At 45.4% G+C, this 20,573-nt stretch overlaps 1 protein-coding gene across 1 annotated transcript in view; it reads right to left on the reverse strand.

The window, feature by feature from the left end:
* Smyd3 (SET and MYND domain containing 3) overlaps nucleotides 1-20,573 on the reverse strand; it is a 564,623-nt gene that overhangs the window by 137,904 nt on the left and 406,146 nt on the right. The window contains exons 6-7 of the mRNA XM_021156846.2: nucleotides 5,803-5,870; nucleotides 4,349-4,451 (exon numbers count right to left, since the gene is read on the reverse strand). Of these exons, the coding sequence (XP_021012505.1) occupies nucleotides 4,349-4,451; nucleotides 5,803-5,870 (171 nt within the window). The remainder of the gene's footprint in view (nucleotides 1-4,348; nucleotides 4,452-5,802; nucleotides 5,871-20,573) is intronic.

A 20,573-nucleotide genomic window follows, 5' to 3' on the forward strand; every position in this document is an offset into this window, starting at 1 on the left:
AGAAAGGGCTACAGTACAAGGCCAGTTCCCATGCCTTCTGGAGAACACCAGGCTCCACAGACCAAGCAACCAGTCTCTAGGCGTATATTCGAGAACATCTTTATCAGTAAGTTTGGGGCTGTGCACTCATCCTGTACCCTCAGACTCTCTGGTCCTGGACAGATCCCCACACAGGTGAGGGAGCAGTTGGTGACTACGCTCCCTGTAGAATTCATTCTAAGACCCCGTTTCTCAGCCCAGCCTAAAGACCACAAGCCACTAGTCATCACTGTCAGGTCAAGCAGAAGCTCTTGGGTAATTCCAAGCTACTGTGAAGCCACCAACTCAACAGTGTCTGGCTCTAAAACTGCATTATAAGGACTAAAACTCATGTGCGACTGCCAGGCAGGAGACTAGTTATTTTGTTTCACCCCAATAAATAGGGTCTCACAGTCTTTCTGGGTAGCCTGTAATGCCTGAAGCCTTTACCCAAGCAATGGCTTTCTAACTTGCCTCCCAGTGGCTTTTTCTACCTTTTTACCTTCTAAACTGATGAGAGAGGGGGAGGGGGAAAGGGAAGCAGAGGGGAAGGGAGAGGGGGAGGAGGAGGAGAGAGAACACGCTCCCTAACACCCATGGCTGGTTGAGTCATTCCTCTATGTGAAGACTTCAGACAGCTTCTTCCTGCCTATGGATGGAGTCCCACAAGTCTTTTCTCCTACACTTACTGTAGGTCTACTTCCTCGTCTCAGATGTCTTTTCCTTTGCCTCATAAAGTCTTGACTATACAGCTGTCTCTGAAATGTATGACACCACCCAGCCTCTTCCTTCAGTGCCTTTCCTCACCCCCAGCTTCATTATTGGCTTAAAAACGCCCCCTCCCTCTGGGATAGGGACTCCTTATCTTCTCTGTGCCTCTTTCATACCACTGAAGTTTGCAAACTATACTGTACTAAAGCTGAGGGGCTCAGCAGCAAGAACATTCCGGAAGCACACAGCTAGCTTGAAATGGCAGCTCAATCATTTTATCAAGCAAAGATAAAAACCTTTATTAAAGGCTCATAGATTCGAAAGTTTAAATGGAGTCACTGCTCACTACATGCGGGGCGCACACGCACAAACCATGGCCATTGATCAACTGGTGCTTTAATGGCACAGAACAAAATCGAATTAAAATATTAATGCTCTGACCATTGCTCTGCCATTTAAGTGTAACTCTTATGAAAAAATGCATAAATCATTTCCAGCTTTAGAGCAATATCGCAGAGGTTTCGGGGACTTGGTTATGGTACCTCTGTTCAAATCACATAGCGGAGAAAACTGTTTTCCCTGAAACCATCTTTCCCATCAACAACGGAGTGCAGAATAAAACCAAATCTTGTTTTCATTTTTGTAGTATATTGTCACAGTTACACATTTTTCCAATACTAGCTCAAAGTTAAAAAAAAAAATCACTTCATCTTAAAGTCGCTTTTGTCCCTTTTCTTTGTCACACAAATTCTACTAATTTTGGTTTCTAAATATTGTATTCTTCACATTCTGTATTCTGAGCCACCACTTGGCCTCCTCCTGACTTCAGACTGTCATTGTCAACTCTTGCCCGGAGGGACAGACTGACCCTCCTCTTAATCTTGTCTATAGGCATAAGATCTTACCATACCTCCTTTCCTCTAAACCTCAAGGAGACCCACTGCCTGGCCCTCGTTCCTCCCACATAGCAGACAATTAGAAATCCTTAGGTGAACAGCCTTCTGTGAAAAACCCCAGACTGGTCCGGCCCCCATGCATTCTCCATTCCTGGCTGGAGTGGATTCCTCAGTATACCGATGTGAACCATTTCTTGTTCACTGAACTCAGCACTCTGCCAGTGGCTTCTGTCTCCTTGCCTGGAACACTGGTGCCTGCCTCGCCTAACTTTATTTCTATAGATTCTTTCAGCTCGAAAGGCCACTTCTCTATATGTCCCCTTAACTGCCCCCCCCCCAACCCTGGCACCTATATATGCCTTGGGTAGTCTGTTCAGAGTATCTATGAAGCCCTGGCACACCTATGCTACCATGCTTCTTATATCATGTTACTGCCTTCTGTCTGTCTCCTCCTTCCACACAAGGTGGTCATTCTGATACACGGATCCCTCAGACTCTGGAACAGCCTACCACTCAGAAAGCCCTCTGTGAATCTGTTACATGCTCTAGCAAACAGAGATTACTGAATGAAGAACCAGACGGCCCTAATCCCCAAACACTTGAAACAAACATTGACATTAGGGATACTGATATGTTCAATTCATGCAAATCACTATCCACCCAAGTGATGATGAGGCCCCAGAAGATGATGAACCAATGTGTTAGTTACAAGAGCTTAGAAAACCCCAACCCCTTCTCATAGATTTTCTTGTTTGTTGACATCGTCCAGTGCTGGGAATTGAATCCGAGACACTGTATATGCTCAGAGCTTTACCACTGAGAGATACCCTAGCCCCGTTTGGTTAAAACATCATCACCACCAACAGTCACTTTTGCCTTTAGATGACGTACTATGATTCATCTTAATTGTCAACTTGACTGTATTAAGGTATGACTAGGAAATTATGAAAGCATACCTCTGCTAGTATCTATGAGGGAGTTTTCAGATACAAGCAGATGAGGAGAGCTCTCACATAAACAAGTATAATTGATGTATTAGTAATAATAATATATAGTGGATATACCTGAACAGCACACCAGGCCAAGGCAGTTCCACATGACAGAGGTTTATTGTGAGGGAGAGGAGAAAAGGAGTGACAGGGCAAGTGGAAAGAAGAAAGAAAGAGAAGAAAGAGAAGAAAAAGAAGAGGGGGTGTTCTCCTTATTTATTCGGAAAGTGACATAACACAAGTAAGGCTGGGAGGTGAGCCAAGCGGGTTCTGGGATAAGGTGGTCGCTGGCTTGGCAACTGGCCTATAGGTTGTAGGTCATGTTGTTAGCTCATAGGTTTGGAACGTCCTGGTACTAACAATAATCAATTGATGTATTCAAAATTTGAATAGTCTATTGAGGAAAGTCACACCTAGGGAAGGTGGGACCTGGTTGAGGATGTAGGTCACTGGGAAGCAACATAGCTCTGCTCTCTCATTATAGCTTCACTCTGTCTACCATGATGTGAACTATCTCAATTGTCTTCATGGCCATGAGACAAACAGCCTTTGTTATGTGATGCTGCAGCTGCAATGTACTGTGTCACGATGGGCTCAGGAACATGGAGCGAACTTGCCGTGGACTGAACCCTCTACAACATGGCATTCAATAAACCATTCCTCTAAGTTGCTGATGTCAAGTCACAGTGGTTCAAAAGTCACAAGCACACTAACAGGGCTGAACATAGACGTTCCCTTTCTAGTCTGCCTTCAAGTCACATGACCCCAGAGAAAGAACTTAAAATTCCCCATAGCATCAGCAGATATCCCAGTGTGGACCGACTGGTCCTGACAATTGGAAATTCAGCAAAAGATCCTGTGTAAGAGGCAGCGTACTAGGTTGAAAACACGTTTGAAATGAGTCCTGTCAAGGCCAAATCCCTGTCTTTATAAAATATGGTATCTAAGTTTAGGTTTTATTGGAGGAATACGGCATAAATGCCATAAAAGCTTATGGCTCTCCAGTTTCCTTGCAGGAAATATCCACTTTAGCAAATTGGAAGGCAGGAGGAAAGAGACTTCTGGAAATCATGACAATAAGCAGAGCCCAGCACCAGTAGTAACCGCACACAGTCCACGCTGATTCTGTGTGGTCCAGCAGCTCTGAACTGGCCCTATTTGTAGTTGCCTGTGAGATCTCAAGCCTCAGTGAAGGTCCTTCACCAAAGCAGCTCGCTTGGCCATCTACACAAAGCCACACTTGCAAATCCTATCTGACCATTGTATCTGTGCTGAAACTATCACTCAGAAATGCCGGTGGGGTTACAAAAGCCCAGTGGAAAGGCCGGAGAGAATAATCCACGTCTGTTTTCTGGGTAAGTCCTGGGGAACGGTACTGACAAGCTGGGTTGCCTCTCAGAGTGCCCATGTGCTGGGATGTAGCAAGCAGCTGGACTGTTGCTGCCAATGAGGTGATTTAATGACCCTATGCATGTATATAAGGTAGACAGCCCCAGTCACCAAAGAACATCTTTCAAATACATGTCGCAGGACGATCATCATGAGGAAACCCAGTGACCAAGACCAAAAACATGTGCATAGATTCATCTACAATTTGGTGTGTGACTGTTTTGAGCGTCTTCTTGGTGTCAGGACAGGAAGGAGTTAGCTGTAGCCGGTGGTCGGAGGGAGCCAAGCTGGGAAAGGTGCTGCCGAGCGAGGAGGGCCAGCAGCGGGAGGCACGGGTTTCCTTACCTCCTCTCCTGCCTCGATTTCCCGCACTGCACGCAGTAAGAGGTGGGGCCCGTTGAATACGATGGAGCAGTTGGGGTCACAGCTGTGATTCAGCAAAGACACACTGAAAGAAAGAAGAAAGAAAACTCAAGGGGACCATCAATGCGCAGAGTTAAACAGCTTCATCAAATGGACACAACAGTCAAAAGACACCTAGGTGGGAGGTAGGGAGCAAAATGGGTTTGATGGGGGAAGAAATGAAGATTGGGGTCTTGGAGCACTTACAGGCTGCCCCTGTGCTGCTCCTCATAATGCGGGCTAATTGGGGAAGTTTGATAATAAGTCCTTTTGGGGGATGGGACACAATAGATTCCACCCAATAAGGTTACCCAAATGATGGGGGTACTGACAAAGTAACTCACGAAGAGATCAGCTCTGGGATAAAGGGTACGGGTGCAGTTACAGCAGTCTCCCAAGGTGGCCCTGACCTACAGAGGGCCTCACTGCTGAGCTCTGGTAGAGAAGGGCTGTGGCACTGCTAGATGCTCACACTGGTGTGTCCTGATGCATTCTGGAAAGGAGCCTAGCCACTTTCTTTTCTTGGGGGAAATGCAATGACTTGACACTGTCACCATGAACTGACAGCATTTAGGATGGGCATGTACTGTGTGGGAAGTGCCTGCTCAGGACTGGAGCAGGGTGACCAGATTCAGTCACCACAACAAGCTGGTGGGGGTTATTTACAGGTGAAGAGACCAATGCTGAAGGATGGAACTGGCTTATCCGAGGATGCACAACTTAACTGATGATGACTGAACCGGAACCAGGAGGCCTGAGCTCAGAGCCCATGCTCTGAAGCCCCTCTGAGTTGCTGCTTTCAGAAACCTGTGCTATGAAAAGACATGACATGCAAGCAACAACACGTGTGTAGACTAGAGAGGAGGCTGAGTCTCAGGTACAATTACTGAGAAGAAACACCATGTTTGAACCCTAGGGGCATAAAGACAGAATGAAAGTCAGCTCGGGGATAGAGGCTACCATAGAGATGGCTAAGAAACAGGCTACTTCTGAAGGCTCTCGAGCCTCTTCTAGAGGTGATTAGAAAGTGTGTCACCACCAAAGTCAAACTTAGCCTATTGGTACCATGCCACCAGTCGGGAGGGATAACCGTGTGCTTCTGCTCAAGAGATGGAGGCCAAAGCTCAGGGGAGACTGTAAAGATAACTGAATCCCAGCACCCATAAGCCTGAACCTACCCCAAACTCAGCCTGAGAACAAGTGGTCGGGTGTGAAGCCTGCCTTGTCTAACTAGCATAGTGTATAATGTGTTATAAGATCATTTTTATAGCCTCGTGCAATGTAGTATTATGTTTTGAGTTTGGCTACTGAGCTAGAGGCTAAAAAACCCTTTCTAATGACCCCCGAGAGGCTGGGGAGCTGGGTGGGAGTGAGTTGGTTTGGGATATCTGCCGTACCTGGGGTACAGGCCAACGCCGACCTCCTGCATCTCCGCGTTGCAGATGGTGAACGAATTGCAGATCACCTGTGGAAATAAGAAGGGGCCTGTTAGGTGTCCACTTTAGAAATCTCACACGCAGGAGCACAAAGAGCCGAGCGTTTTAGGGGCTGCTTGCACAGATGATGGGTGACTTTAGAATAACATCTCTAAGGTGCACTCCTCAACCCTGAGGAAACACAGGGCTTCAAGGAGCACAGAAAGTACTGACTGTAGTCTAACTTCCGCACACGCCACATTCTACAACTCCACGAAATGTTCAAAATTCAAAATACAAGTAAGGTACGCATTTAAAATGAGGGTCCTGTGACATGCATGTTTTTCTGCCTGCCTGCCTGGTCCAAAGGCCCCTTTATCTAAGGAATACAGCAGTGTGTTTGTTTTTATTCCTGCATAGCGAAGTGCACCCTGAGGGAGTTTGTGATCCAAGCTGCCCATTGACCACAGGGAGGACAGGAAGCTGCGCAGTGGAGCCATAGCTCCCACCGGACACACAGATCCCCTCACCGGCCTGTGGCATGTTCCAGTGCCCTCTGGGTAGATAAGGAAAGAAAGAAAGAAAACACATAATCACTATACACAAGGAACTTTAGAACCGTGTTTGTGCAGGAGGTGACGTACTGTGTCAGAGGCCACAAAGAATATGCAAAGAGCGCTAGGCTTGAATCGTAGCCTAGACCCGGGCACGAGACAATGCCTAGACAGATATGGGGGTAGGGGGAAGAACACCAAGGTCCCTGCTCTCACAGGACTTAAGCTCTACACAACGACAGACATTTTTTAAAAGAAGAACTCCCACGACAGAGAGCTTATCCTTGTGGGGAAGGGCCAAGGAGAGAAGATAAGGTGAAGAACGTGAGGAATCCCTGGGAAGAAGCTGCATCTACAAATGCAGGCTCACTGGCTGACCACTTAGAACCTCGGGAAGCTGGGATGCTGCAGGTCCAGAGCCTCGTTACTGTTTCTTATGGGTTATGTCTGAGGCACTCCTGACCTACCTTGGTGTCAGACCTAACACCCCGATAAACCGATGATAGCAAAACTCTACTGTCCACCAGTCCAAGGGCTAAGCATTATATCCGACAGCACGGGAGGCCTCTAGCGGAGACCACCCCATCCTGCTGTAACCCTTCTGCCATGTTTCCAGCAAAGCATGATTAAAACCCCCTGATTTATTGCTTTGTTCTGTTACTATAAGAACTGCACGAAACTGCTTCAACATTGGGACATGGAATCTGGGGTAACTTAAATCTGGGTTTCCATGCAATGGCTGCTCATATTTGGCCTCCAGAACAAACCATCTCATATTCCCTTTGAGGTGAACGCTGTGTTTCTGTGGCATGGACATGAGAGAAAGAGGCAAACCACTAGAACAAGGTGGCATGTAAACCGGGAGTGGAGGAGACCAAGGAGAATTGGTCGTTGGTGAGAAAGTGCTGCAGCTGCCCATAGCATAGGAGGGCTCTTGTGTTCTGGACCAAAGGACCGCTGTGGGGACACGGGGTTAGAAAGAGAAGTGGAGACCGGTTATTAGGAAAGGAAATACACTCCTGGGGAGAGGAGTGAGCTAGTGAGCTGAGAGGAAAGCCAAGGCCCTGGGACATGGGGCCAATGACCCTTTACAGGACACTCCCCACCCGTTTGTACACTGGATCTTTCTCGAGCATGCTCAGTTCCTTAGGAAGCCCAGATGAGGAAGGGCTTCCAATCTTTGCCAGCTGGCTTTCTCTATACGTTAGTTAATCTTGATGGAGCTTGCTTTCCCCGGGTGAATATTTCCCACACACAAAGGTGTAAGTCACCAGAAAGAAACAAAAAGCACAGAGGCCTTGAGGTAAGACTGTGCGTATACAGAGAGGATGCTGGTATAGCCCAAGAAAGCAGTTTAGATGGTAGACAGAAGAGGTAGCTGGATCATACGGGACTTTACATCCAGGTGGGGAATTTTATTTTAAATGAGACTCCAAGCCAAGAAATAAATGGGTCTGATTTCTGTTCCCAAGGGATTTCTCTGACTGCTATGCACAGAACGAGCTGTTTGTTCAATGGTGCACATGCGTGTGTAGCACACAGGTCAGAGGTCACTTCATAATGCACGCATTGGCTTGGACACTGGTAACAGGAGTGGAAGGAGCTGGCACCTCTGCCACAGCCTTCTCTGGGGAGCTGCAGATGGGGAATGGAGGAGTCGTGGATAAACTTGGTGTTTGGCTTCTAAGTGGCTGACCACTGCTGTCATTTATTGGGAGGAGGAAGAAGGCAAAAGGGACAAGTTTGGCATCAAGTGTGTGTGTATGTGTGTGTGTGTGTTAAGGAGGAATGTGCCCCTTTGTTTTGTTAGGGTGAATTTCAAATGGCCCTGGGCCACTTCCAAGCCAGACTAAGAATGAACAAATGGAATTTGGAGAGCAGGTAGGGCCAGAGATATAAATTTAGGAAGAAATATAGAAAGCCCATTGAGAGGAAAGGAGACACAACCATGTTTGAGACAGACCATGACTACAAATGAATGCCGACTTGTTAGAGAGTTTCTACAGAAAAGGCTGAGATGGCAAATCTCGCTGTCAGATTTACAGAAGGGAAGAGAATAGGAAAATGTACGCAGTCCTCCGAGGCGCCTCTGCTGCTCCAAACAGTTATTAGTGAAAGCTAGGCAGCGTGGCATTATCGCCCCCTATCCCGGCCCCCCTTCAAAGTCTGATAAAACCACAGCTTCAAATCTGAAAGTAAACCGGTGCACAGACACACTTTAAACAAATTCTGGTTATATTGCTTTACAGGCATCTGGTTTGTATTAAACTGTAAGAGTGTAGTGCCTGCAACAGGGCAGACCCATATATAACATGGATGATAAAAATACGAGGCTAAAGGCTCTGTGGCTGGTCCTTGAGATTTTAAACATTCTCAAATGGCTGTGACTTTGAGGGATATGATTACAGAATTCACATTTTTAAACGTATTTTATATTCAGAACAGCAAGGAAAGCAAACTACCAACAAAAAGTCAGGCCAAGCAAATCAAATTTGCTAACATTCGAACGAAGTAATTTTTTTCCCCTGAATTTTGAAGCAAACTAAAGGGTTTTTTTTTTTTTTCTATTTTTTTCTGATGGATTCTGTAAGGATAAAAATCTAACAAAGAAACACCAGCCTGGTGTCTTTCTCTGGGACACACTTCCTTACCTCTGGACTCAGGTGACAATTCTCATGCTGTTAGCAGTATTTACCACACTGGACCACTGTCCGCTAATGTTCTACCCTATACAGCCTACTGGTACCTTAACCTAAATTGCTCAGATTGTTTAAAACAGTGTTGTTGCTGTTGCTGCTGCTGTTGTTGTTGTTTTTCCAGATGGTGCTTTGCCCTCAGAGACTCCATTTTACAAAGCAGCCTTTAAATTCATCTTGGGGATGGAGAAAAACTCTGGATCTAGGTGGATACCTGAATTTCATTACCGACATGGCATGGGTTCATAAATGACTTATTCCTGAGAGTACAAGTATTACCCTATAAACTTATTGAGGTAAATTGGGAGTATAGGAGTACAATTGGAGATTTTAAAACCATTCCACAAGCTGGGCATGGTGGTACACACCTTTAATTCCAGCACTTGGGAGGTAGAGGCAGGTGGATCTCTCTGAGATGGAGCCCAGCCTGGTCTACAAAGTGAGTACCAGGACAGCCAGAGCTATTAGGACAGTAAAACCTTGTTTCAAAACAAAGAAACAAAGCATTCCACAAAAACTAGGCCCAAGACCAGACACACCAGACACACCAGACCAAGGAAAGGGTACAACTCCCTCACTTGTACCACATTAAGGGTTGGACGCCTGGCACTGGGCTAATGACAGCCCCAACAATCTATAATCTGACCATCCAGTGTATGCTTCAAGGGACTGACAGGCAAAGAACTCCTGACTGTCCCAGAGGCCTCCGTTTAGGTCACTTCCTACTGTTGTCATGGCCCACACACATCACCATCTACCTGTTCACCACCTGGAACTGCTGTCCACCCATCTACTTGGACCAATATCATCCACCCTTTACTTTACCCTGAAGCTCAACTCTGACGCTGCAACCTGACTCTATAGCCAGCAGCCTCAGATTCTTTTGGACCTGGGTTTTGTGTGTTACCTCACCCCCACTAAGTCCACTTTACAATTCTATCCGATGATCAGCTCTGCCTCCTCAGCCCTCTTACGTCACTCTATCTATACATACATATTTATCTATTACAAAGATATCATATGTATATTTGCTATGTGTTATATAGTGTGTGATCTGAAAGTTGATATTAGCAATTGAGAGTATCAAGGAAAGCAAATTATTTGGCAAAGTGACGTCGATGATACTCCTATGGCTTGTGAATTCTTATCTAATAAATTCTGACATTGTCTGTTTCCAACACAGGGACCTCATGACACCCATTTACACATGTAGAAGCAGGCAGGAGGGAGCGGTAGGGAGTGGCAGTGCTCCACTTCTTGTATCCTCATGCCCAGTGCAATGTGTGGTGCACGGAGGCCACCCTAGACATTCAGACAGATGGACTGCATCACAGATGCGCTCCTAAGCATTCCCAGGGTCACTATCTAGAACAGGGTCAGGAAAAGGCCAGAAACAAATCTTTGTTAGGCACTCTTTGGCTTGGGGGTTGGAGGGGAGGCAGCTGGTCTAAGGATAAGGTAGAAGTTAATCTCCTATCCTCTCAACCCGTGTGTCCTTGCTGATAGCTCTGCTACATCTCCAGTCTAACTCACCTCTTGTTCCCCTCTCTTTGCTTCTAGCCCCAGGGATGGGGATACAGCATTATGTATGCATTAGATGAGAATAAGAACTTGTCTGATGCTCTGCTTAACAGCAAGGGACAAGCCCAGTAGTAGAGAGCTGACCAGGGTATGGCCCGGTGGCAGAATGCTCACCTACTGTGTGTGAGTTCCTGACTTCCATCCCCAATACTACAAGGGACACGGGTAATGTTCTGGGCACAGAATAAGCACCTGCTGGCTGCATGGATGGGTGGACTTCTTTCCTCTCTGCAAGCTTCTCTCGAACTTCTTCTACTCTGGTCCTTCCCGCCGCTTTTTCCTATTTTTCACTGTTATCAATCTGCCACCCTCCATGGTGCAACGCACTACAACAGAAGTAGGGTGTTTTTAACGTTGCTTAACAGATTCTTGCCAAGTTCCTCCTCGGTGCCATTTTGAGAGCTCTGCACTAGTCTTCTTGTGAATGAAAACATGAAGTTATTTGTCAGTTCCCACTTTTATTAAAAATGCCGAATCTAGAGCCAGTGAGACAGGTCAGAGGTTAAAGTGCCCTGTTATTAGCCTTGTGACATGAGTTTGATCCCCCAACCCAAGGTAGGAGAGGTGAGCAATTTCTGCAAGTTGCATAGAATGGAGTGAGAGAACCACCTCCCAAAAGTTGTCCTCTGACCTCTGACCCTCTAAATACACAACAGTATGCACACAAAATAATGAAGTTGATGACAATGATGACGACGATGATGATAAAATGCTGAGTCCATTCAGCACCACATTAATTGAGAAGAACATGACCAGAAATATTTTTCACTCAGGTCCCGACAGCCACCATGGCTATATGGCAGTTCCGAGGCACTACTATCTGTTGAAAGAACAGGCAGATGACACATGTGTCCACGAGCACTCAGTCCATGACACATGTGTCCACGAGCACTCAGCCCATAATTTGAAAGTAACTCCTCTTTCTATTAAGGGATAAAAGAATGAAACTAATGTCCAAGAATGAATTTTGCACATTTTAAAAGCATTAGCTATGCAGACACAGTTTTCTTCAGAAATCTTACACGGGAAAAAATATTAATGAGTGGGTATTTCATGCAAGAGGCACATCTAGAAATGTGTATTAAGAGGATTAGTTCAGGAAAAATGAGAGACACTGGGCTAAAGAGTTCCTTTTAAAAGTCAAGTATGGGTATTACTTTAAAAATATTTTCTGTGACATGAAACTGCAGTGTATAATTTATTATTATTGAATATAAAGTTATGCTTTAGTTCTATAGTTTTTTCCTTTAAAATGGCTGAGAGTCTATATCATGGCATCCTTTGTCAGATGCAAAAGTCTAGGGAGCAGGCACAAGTTGGTTGCTGAACTATATTTTCAAAACCCCCACATCTTATAAGAACCATCAAAGTGACATTTGAAAATAAACTACAACCAGGCTTTTGTGTCATCTGGTCCACGCTCTAGGTTTCTAACCTCATGTTCATGCTCTGAGGTAGAAAATTCCCCCTGTAGGATAGATGCAAACATCGGCTGATGCCAGGACACAACCTGAACACCACAAAGACATTTATTTATTTCAGATACTATGTGTTCAAATTCCACATCGTTCCTCAGACTTTTAGAACTATATCTTTTCTTCCATGACAGCAAATGGGTGAAGGATTTGCAACAGGAGGCAGGAACACCACTGTGCCATTACCTTGGAAGAGCCAAGCTGGGCGTCTGCAAGACAATGCTTCATTGGACCAGAGCAGAGTAACCCTACACCAGGACCCAAGGACCAGTCACTTCCCATCCTGCATCCTCTAATTACTAAAGGCTACACAGCCTACTTCAAGTAATAACAGTTCCACTCTTCAAATAACATAATGAAATTTCAAACATTTAATAGGCGGAAACTCTCACAACATAAAGATGAAGTGGTTCCTTGAAGACCATCTGCATTGCTTTATAGAGGCTCTATTTAATGCCCGAGTACAAGGTTTTGGCACACAGGATTTCTACACACAGACTGCTAATTAGTGGCACTAAAGGTGAACTTCCAATAGAGCTTACCAGGGTTAGGTCTGTTAAGTTCTCTGAGTGAAGAATGGAGCTAGGAAGGACTGGAAGATTACAAAGGAAAACGCAGACCTTTTCAGACAAATAAACACCCCACCCCCAGCCCACGCCTACAACCACTATTTCTCTAATATTAAAACCATAGTTAGTCGGGGCACATTCTTCTCTAGCTGTGTATGACATTTGATTAAATACAGATCTAGATTTTTAAAAGAATACTCTTTTGTTAGCCCCAAGGGTGTGTCGTCTCCAATGGAAATGACAACAGTGTTTAACTGGGCTGCCTAGAAAAGTCCAATACTGAGGTGGGTTTGGTGGGAACCTCAAACAAGGGTTCACAAGCCCCAGGGGTTCATGCTTCTCTAGAATGTTTCCAAGAGAAGGACATTAAAGGCATACTTTTCAATAACAATGTTCAAGAAGTCGTAACTAAAACAACCATTGCCCCTTTACTAGGAAGACTCATGAAGTAGCAGTGGGCATGTCTAATCAGCTTGGTTTAATCATCCTATAGTGAATATTTGTATCAAAAGGATTGTGTTGTACTCCATAAGCATATGCAATTATTGCTTGCCAATTAAACATTTAAAAGTTTCAACACCAAAAGCAAGGGTTCTGGAAGACAATGACATAAAAAAAAAAAATGACAGTTTTATAAATTTGTCTCGGAATGTTTTCATGACATCTTTTCTCTGACTGAAACTCTTCCAAAGCATTTGAAGACGTTAAAAATACATGTTAGAAATATAATAACTCTATTTTAAAGGCTTTTAATGTATGTAGTATATGCATATGTGTATATACAAGGAGTCCATGCATGCTTATGTCTGTTGACAGGATTTGGTTCTCCCCTCTACCATATGGATCTCAGGAACTGAACTCAGGTGGTCAGGCTTGGCTGCAAGCACCTTTACTCACTGAGCCATATCTCTGGCCCATACAATTCACCAAAGCTTCTAGAGTATTCATGGGAATGTGCTTGTATTTAGACACTAAAACTACTCTTTTATCTCATAGAGTATGAAAAGAGCATGAAAATTATAAAATATAACCTAGCTGTTTTCCTTTTCCATTTACTTGTTAAGTCAAGGTTTCAATATAGAGCCCAAGCTGGCCCCAAACTTGTCATCCTCCTGCCTCCAGCTTCTGAGTTGTGGGGTTATAAGTATTTGTCCCATGCCCTAGCCTAGCTAGTTTCTTAAGGAAAAACTGGTAAGAATATTGAACACCAAATTCATTGAGTGCAAGATACCACTGAAGACCCAATACAACAAAATTTTGTTAGCCATAAAACTATTTGTATGTCATTTATTAAAGAGAAAAAAATATTACATATTAGGAATTTTGTCAAATAGCTTTGAAATTACCTTTATAACACAAGCCAGATAGAATATAAAATAATCTTAAGATAATTTCGTTATCCCACATATAAGGTAATATACTTGGACAGTTGTACATTCCACTGACTCCCCAACAGCAATGTGTCTGTCACACTTCAAGCTGTGACTATAGCTAAGCGTGAGATGCACGGAGGACACATAGGCAACAATGCTTGGCCAAGGCCAAAGTCAACATCAAAGCCAATACTGTAAATGAGGAGGCAGCAGCCATTAGACTCTGCATCCCTCCCAAGGCCACAGTGCCAGGTGCAAGCACATGAAGCCCCTGTGGATGCCACACTGGCTTTGTGAAAGCTACCCAGCTTCTCATTGCCTAAGGGCATTCCTCACCATAGATTCCTTGCCACACCCAACCTCTGTCTATGAAGACAGAAAGAAAAACAGGAGATCCCCGAGCCCCTTCCTGGTTCTTTCTCGGTGCTATTACCTGGCATCTTATCTCATTAAAGCCATCTGATGGGGAAACACTCACTGGAAATGTCCATCAAAAAACACGTAAAAGCCAGAAGCTCTGGGATAATGTTTCTGTCATGTAATCTTCCTCCCATATCCCCAGGCCCACAGTTGCTATGATGCCCTTAAATAATTTATTGTAATATATCGTCATGGGTTTCTAGAACTGTGCCATGGAGTCTTGTGTTACAAGTTTCATTGAGATGTGTCCATATCCAAAAGTCCATCACGATAAACTCAGCTTTCTCCCACAGAGCCCACTTAAAGTTCTTTTGTGTAGCTTCGGTTTCCCAAAAGAAATAAACATCCTCTTCCATGATAATCTAGTTTCATATTTTCTTTTCATATAATGGGTATAGAAATCCAGCCCCAGAAGGGTCTGTGCTCTTCACTGTAATCAGTCTTAGTTCTGGTCCCTGGTTCTTAGGTCTGGTCTGAGTCCCTAAATGAAGTGTGCTGAGTGGTTTACATCACCCGAATGAGGCAGGATTGAACACACCGGAGTGTGGCTCGGACCATCTGTGTTTTTCCATCAAGCGAATGGAGAAAACTACAAAAAAATGTTCCACGGAGAAATCAAGACTGAGCACTAACCAAATGCTTAGTGCAACTCCCAACTGTAAGATTAATCCTGATGCTGGCGAAGGTTGCTCTCAGAACGCAGAAAGGAAGGTGCAAACTGTCCCCAGAGGACTTCTGACACAAGGGCTTTTACTGGGCATGTCTAATACATTGAGTTGTGATTCCCAGAAGCACACAGTTCTCATCACAGGCTGCGAAGTGTGCATGAGTCTGTGACGAGCGTGGCTCTACAGGAAGGGGTTCTGTGAACTTACACTGAAGAATCTTTCAAGCTATGGTGGCAAATAGGAGACACCTCAACAGGCCAGTCCTTCTGTGGTTGGACACTGCCCTGATGCTTCATTTGCAAGAACCTGGGAGGAAAGGCTGTTCATCAGACCAGAGGGGATCCCTCCCACTGTGTGGTGCGGAGGCTGCAAGAAATGAGGTCCCGAGGCCAGTTGCCCTATGGTCCCTCAAACCCTATTCTATTATTTTTCAGTGTAAGGAAGAAGAACAAATCACAGCTGCATCCTCCCCCGCCACGCCCCTTTCTCTAGAAGTTGCTTATATAACTGCCCATCCCTTGTTCCTCGAGCCATGCTCACAGAAGGCCAAAACCGTTGGCCAGGGCGAGTGAAAAAGAATCACCAAAGCATGGGTCTAAAAGACATACAAACCAAAGCCATGGAAAGATACTCATCCCAGGGCACGGATGCTGAACACACGTGCAGTCCTGGCCCATCCTTCCGGCCTCTTTGCTTACGCAGACTGCCTCCTCACACTGACCCTGGATGCTCTTCTCTTCATGGCTTCTAGTCCCAGCAGAGCTGCCAGGTACCTCTAAACATGGCTGCAGTCCATTCCCTTCTTCACCACTGATCTTTTGGGTGCTGATCAGACAGGGTCTCGGGTCTGCCCCGCTGGAAGAGGGCAATCTCTCAGCTTATGAAACACAGTGCTGGGTCACACATCTACCCCAGCATTTGGCACACCAAGCTGAGATCTCAATATATGCTCTGTAGGGAATGCATGCTGAGCACATTTACCCTCCGTGACACGTGTGGTGGCACATGCTTATAAACTCAGTTTCTTGGGAGGCTAAAACAGAATGGTGATCTTGGAGATAAGCAAAGCAAGAGTGAGGCCTATCTTGGTGATCAGCAAGATCTGGTACAAAAATTTAAAATATCTGAAAGGAATCGGGGGTATTGCTCAATGGTAGAAAGAACGCTTTCTTAGAATGTATGAGGCCCTGGGTTCAAGCCTCAGTGGACAGAACAAGTTGTCACTGCCTTCTTTCCTTCCTCCCTTTCATTTTATTCCCCTACCTTCCTAGACTAAATACCCACTCAGCAACCTACACAGGCAAGATTCTCAGCTGCTGTATAAGAAAAAAAAATCCCATGCCAACTGCATTGTGCCCAATAGACTAGATCCAGGTCATCAGAATAGCTAAGACAGTCGGAGAAAGCTCAGTAAGAAGGGGCACAAAGGGAGAGCCCAGAGGCTGGAGTCGTAAGCAATGGAAAATGCTGTAAACACTCAGACAGACGACTTTGACCTTCTAACCTCCAAGGTCATGACATCCAAAGTCACCAGAAATGACAATAAAAAAGTAGAAAAAGCAGGGGCACCAGGTTCTGCCCCGGCCAGTAAGTGAAATTTCCCATCTTCACCTTGACTAAAAAAGACGCACAAGTCTCTGAACTGTGCCCTGTTCCCCACGTCACTGAGAGTGGAAAGGCCAAGTATGACCCCATGACTGTTTTCCACAGGAAGGGCCAAGCAGGTGCAATAGTGATCTGAAGAGGAGAGCAGAGACGGCTTGGGGATGTCAGGTCCCTACTTGTCCTGGGCATGCTCCTCGGGACTTGTTCACCCTGAGCCCATGCCAGTGACCCACTGTTCACTGGAGCAAAGGGTTCCCTAAAACTGAAGCACACTGTTTGAGAGTAAAACATCTGTCATGTCTGCCACTAACGCCATGATGCCGGTCACATTCGGATTTCTCTTGGCCACAAGGAGGTGCCACCCAGGATTGCCACAAACCCAAGTCAACACTTTCCTAAGGCGGCTGACGTGCTGCCATCCGCTGGCTGAGAAAACTCAAAAACTGTAGGACTCCTAGGGAGAGGACCAGGAGAGGGAAGGTTTGGGGCTTAGGACCATTTGCAACAGGGACTTGCTTATTCATTTATTAAAGGCCCATGATACGCCTAGAGCAGTTATAGGCACTAAGGAGGAGAGAAGATTCTCCCCCTTCACCATTTTGCTTTATTCCATTCTCCAAGTAGGCTCAGTGAGATTGGGAAGCGTGTTACATTTCTCTCCGATTCTGACAGGTTTTAGCCTTCCTCAGCCAAAGATGATTTTCTAGCTATTGGTCATATTTCCTTGTCAGTGACTCTGTCATAATACAAACAGCAATAATGTGGGAAGACAGTCTAACCTGTCGGATCAATTTAGAAACACAAGAGTCTACAGCTCTTCAGTGACCCTGGGACGTACTCGGCCTACGTTCGCTCAGACCATCCACATGCAGGGTTGCTGGGGGCTATGAAGGCCAGCTGGGAAGCATGGAGGGGGGATGGGAGGAGAGGGGGCTGGGAGGATGGATGGGTCCATGTGGGAATGGCCACAGATACCGAAGCTAACTAACTCAGCTGCCATTCCTAAATTAGTGCCACGGGGAGAAAGATATTCTCTCCTGGAGAGGGCAGGGAAGATTAATCAGCCACAAAAGAACAAGTAGCTGAAGGAAGAAAGAGAAAATGAGGTCGACACTTTTGTCTTGTGAGCATCGGTGTCTGTGGCCATTCCCACATGGACCCATCCATCCTCGCAGCCCACTTGCCTCTCCCCTCCCCTCCCCTCCAACAAACCCTACCTACCGCTTTCTCTTGTTTCACAGATGCCTTCCGCCGCCCGCTACGACACATTTAAAATCATGGGGGAATAAGGCTTTTCACGTGGGGACAAGTATGCTAGATTGCTCACATGCCTGCATTTATAAACCAATTCATTTTGAATAGGAAAGGCTCAGAAATAAAAGGCCGGCATTGAGCAGAAAGCTACAGACCAGGGGTATTGTGAGGACTAATTGAGAAGACAGAAAGAGGCCTTGGAATGAGTCCCGGCACCCAGGGACCCAAGCAAACGGCAGCAGCTTGTACAATAGCTCATCAATTAGAAGACATCCTTAGATAGAAAGGCACAATATGCTAAGTTCACTGAGAAAAATCATTAACGACTGAACTCTTCCAGGCCACCAGTTGCCAAACAGATTCCAATGCACAAAATCCTCTGTTAGTGCTGTGTGGTACCACTAGAGAGGCCTCTAGGCTTCTGGAGGAAACTAAGCTGGACTGACACAGCTATGTCAGTCACTACAGCCACTTGAGGTCAAGTTTCTAACCATCTCTCTGTCCCCTGGAGTCACTCACTAAAAGGCTGGACAGTTCTGGCCCTCTCCTTGGACCTGTAGCATCATGCAGGAGTATTCTGCTCCACCCAAGTTAAATAAATAAACAAATATATAAATAAATAAATAAAGCAAAAACTAGTGCCTGGCCATTATTAACATAAGTCACTCAAATCCCAAACCTGTATAAAATTACAGTGCTTCTGCCAAGCCAGAGGGACTTGCCAAATGTGGCTGCACTCCAGGGTAACTCAATGCTCTGCAGCTCCAGGCATCCACCTTCCATAGTGAGTTAAGCGGTGCCATTTCCTTTGGAACTGAATTTAAACGAGCTATCTTAAAACCCAAGTTTGCGTTGCTTTTCTACCCATTGCACAGCTAAGTAATCAAGTGAAGGCATTTGGGGAGCGGGGGTTAGAGTGGGCAGAGATGCAGGGGATGGATTTCAAGGTCATTCATCATTAGCCTGACAAATGGAAGAACTAGGTAAAGACCTTTCTGGAATTAGGTGGCTATTTGTTATGGAGTGTGCTGGCCATCAAAGTCACACAGCTGGAGAAGGAAATACAAAAACATTTTCTGAAACCTGGGTGGTGCTCGTCTGCAGAACGCTTACCTAGCATGTGTGTGAGATCTCAGACTTAACACCTAGCATTCAAAACACAGCCACAGAAAAGGGTATTCACAAAAACTTTATAGAAACAGAGGCACACAGCAGTAGATAGGGTCACATCATTTCTACTTCCTCCCGGTGATATGGGAGTAATTAAAACACCAGGCAGTCCTTGGCGCCCAGGGACCAGCTGCACTTGCTGGTTGTACAGACCCGAGTGCCTTATCTAGCCAATGCTCAGGTTCCTGTGCTGCAGGCATTAAAAATATATATATTTGACAAGTATTTACAATTCCTAGCTCCTTAAGCCTGCATGTGCTGCCTGTGGTCTGACTTTTGCAATTCCCTCTTTCCCTTTGTTCTCTCCTATTTAGTTACTCTCAGTGTTGCCTCCAATGAGAAGTTCAAGCTTCCTATGTAAACCAGCCACCCGACTGTTCAGCGTCACCGAGAAAAGAGCAGAGCTTTCCGTGACTTGAGCTAAATTCACTTAGTTATTTTTTAACGAAAAACATCTCGAATGATCCTCTTTCCCTCCAGCTTTGTTTTGCAATGCACGCTCTCCTGATTTTCCTCTCACATCTGGACAAAACAGAACATACTCACAGAAAGAATTAGGCTTGATAATTACAGCAAACATAGGTGAATTTACAGACTCGAGGCTTCTAACCTCGCGGCAGTCAAAGGCAACGTGAAAAGGGCAAAGGTCCAGAATCAATACTGCTTCTGAGAAAAAGGTACCAATGACAGGAAAAGACGTGTGGGGTCACGAAAATAAAACAGAAATAAATAGGACTTTGTATAACCTGTATTTTAATATGGCTAGAGGTGGGAGATCATTGGAAAGCCCATTTGAGGGGAAAAATAAGCCAAAGCATTATCAATAGAAGGCAAGTCTAAAAGAGGAGAATGTGAAGACCAACGGGGACGAGAGCAAAGAGAAAAAGAGAAGCAGGCATGAAGAGAAGGATCAAGGGAAGAAATGAGATCAGAAGCCATAAGGATACCTGTCAATGTACATCTGTGCTGATGCAAAGAGAAAAGATGGACAAGAACAGGAAACTACATAATAATACAGTGAAGGATGGAGCGGCCAGACGATAGTGCAGCTCACTGTCATCGTCACTGCAGTAAACAGGAAAGCTGGCTGTCAGAAGCAAACAAAGGCAGAGCCTGCCAATGAGCAAACGCTGAGAGCTTTGACTGAAGGGTCCCATTATCACTAACGGTCTCACTGAACGAACTTCAGGAGACCGTGATGGAGGCCACCCATACCTCTTGTTAATGGCTGGTGAGAGGCATATCCCCCCAACCCCAGCACTGCTTGTATTCTGAGCAAATGAAGCACTGGCCACAACATGCACTGAGAGGGTTTTATGGAGCTTTTATCTAAGCAGAAGGCAAAGGTAGAAGTCAACAGTGAGGAATACTGAAGTGTGTGAAGTGTG

Source organism: Mus caroli, chromosome 1, assembly GCF_900094665.2.
Source record: "Mus caroli chromosome 1, CAROLI_EIJ_v1.1, whole genome shotgun sequence".
NCBI classification, from domain to species: domain Eukaryota; kingdom Metazoa; phylum Chordata; class Mammalia; order Rodentia; family Muridae; genus Mus; species Mus caroli.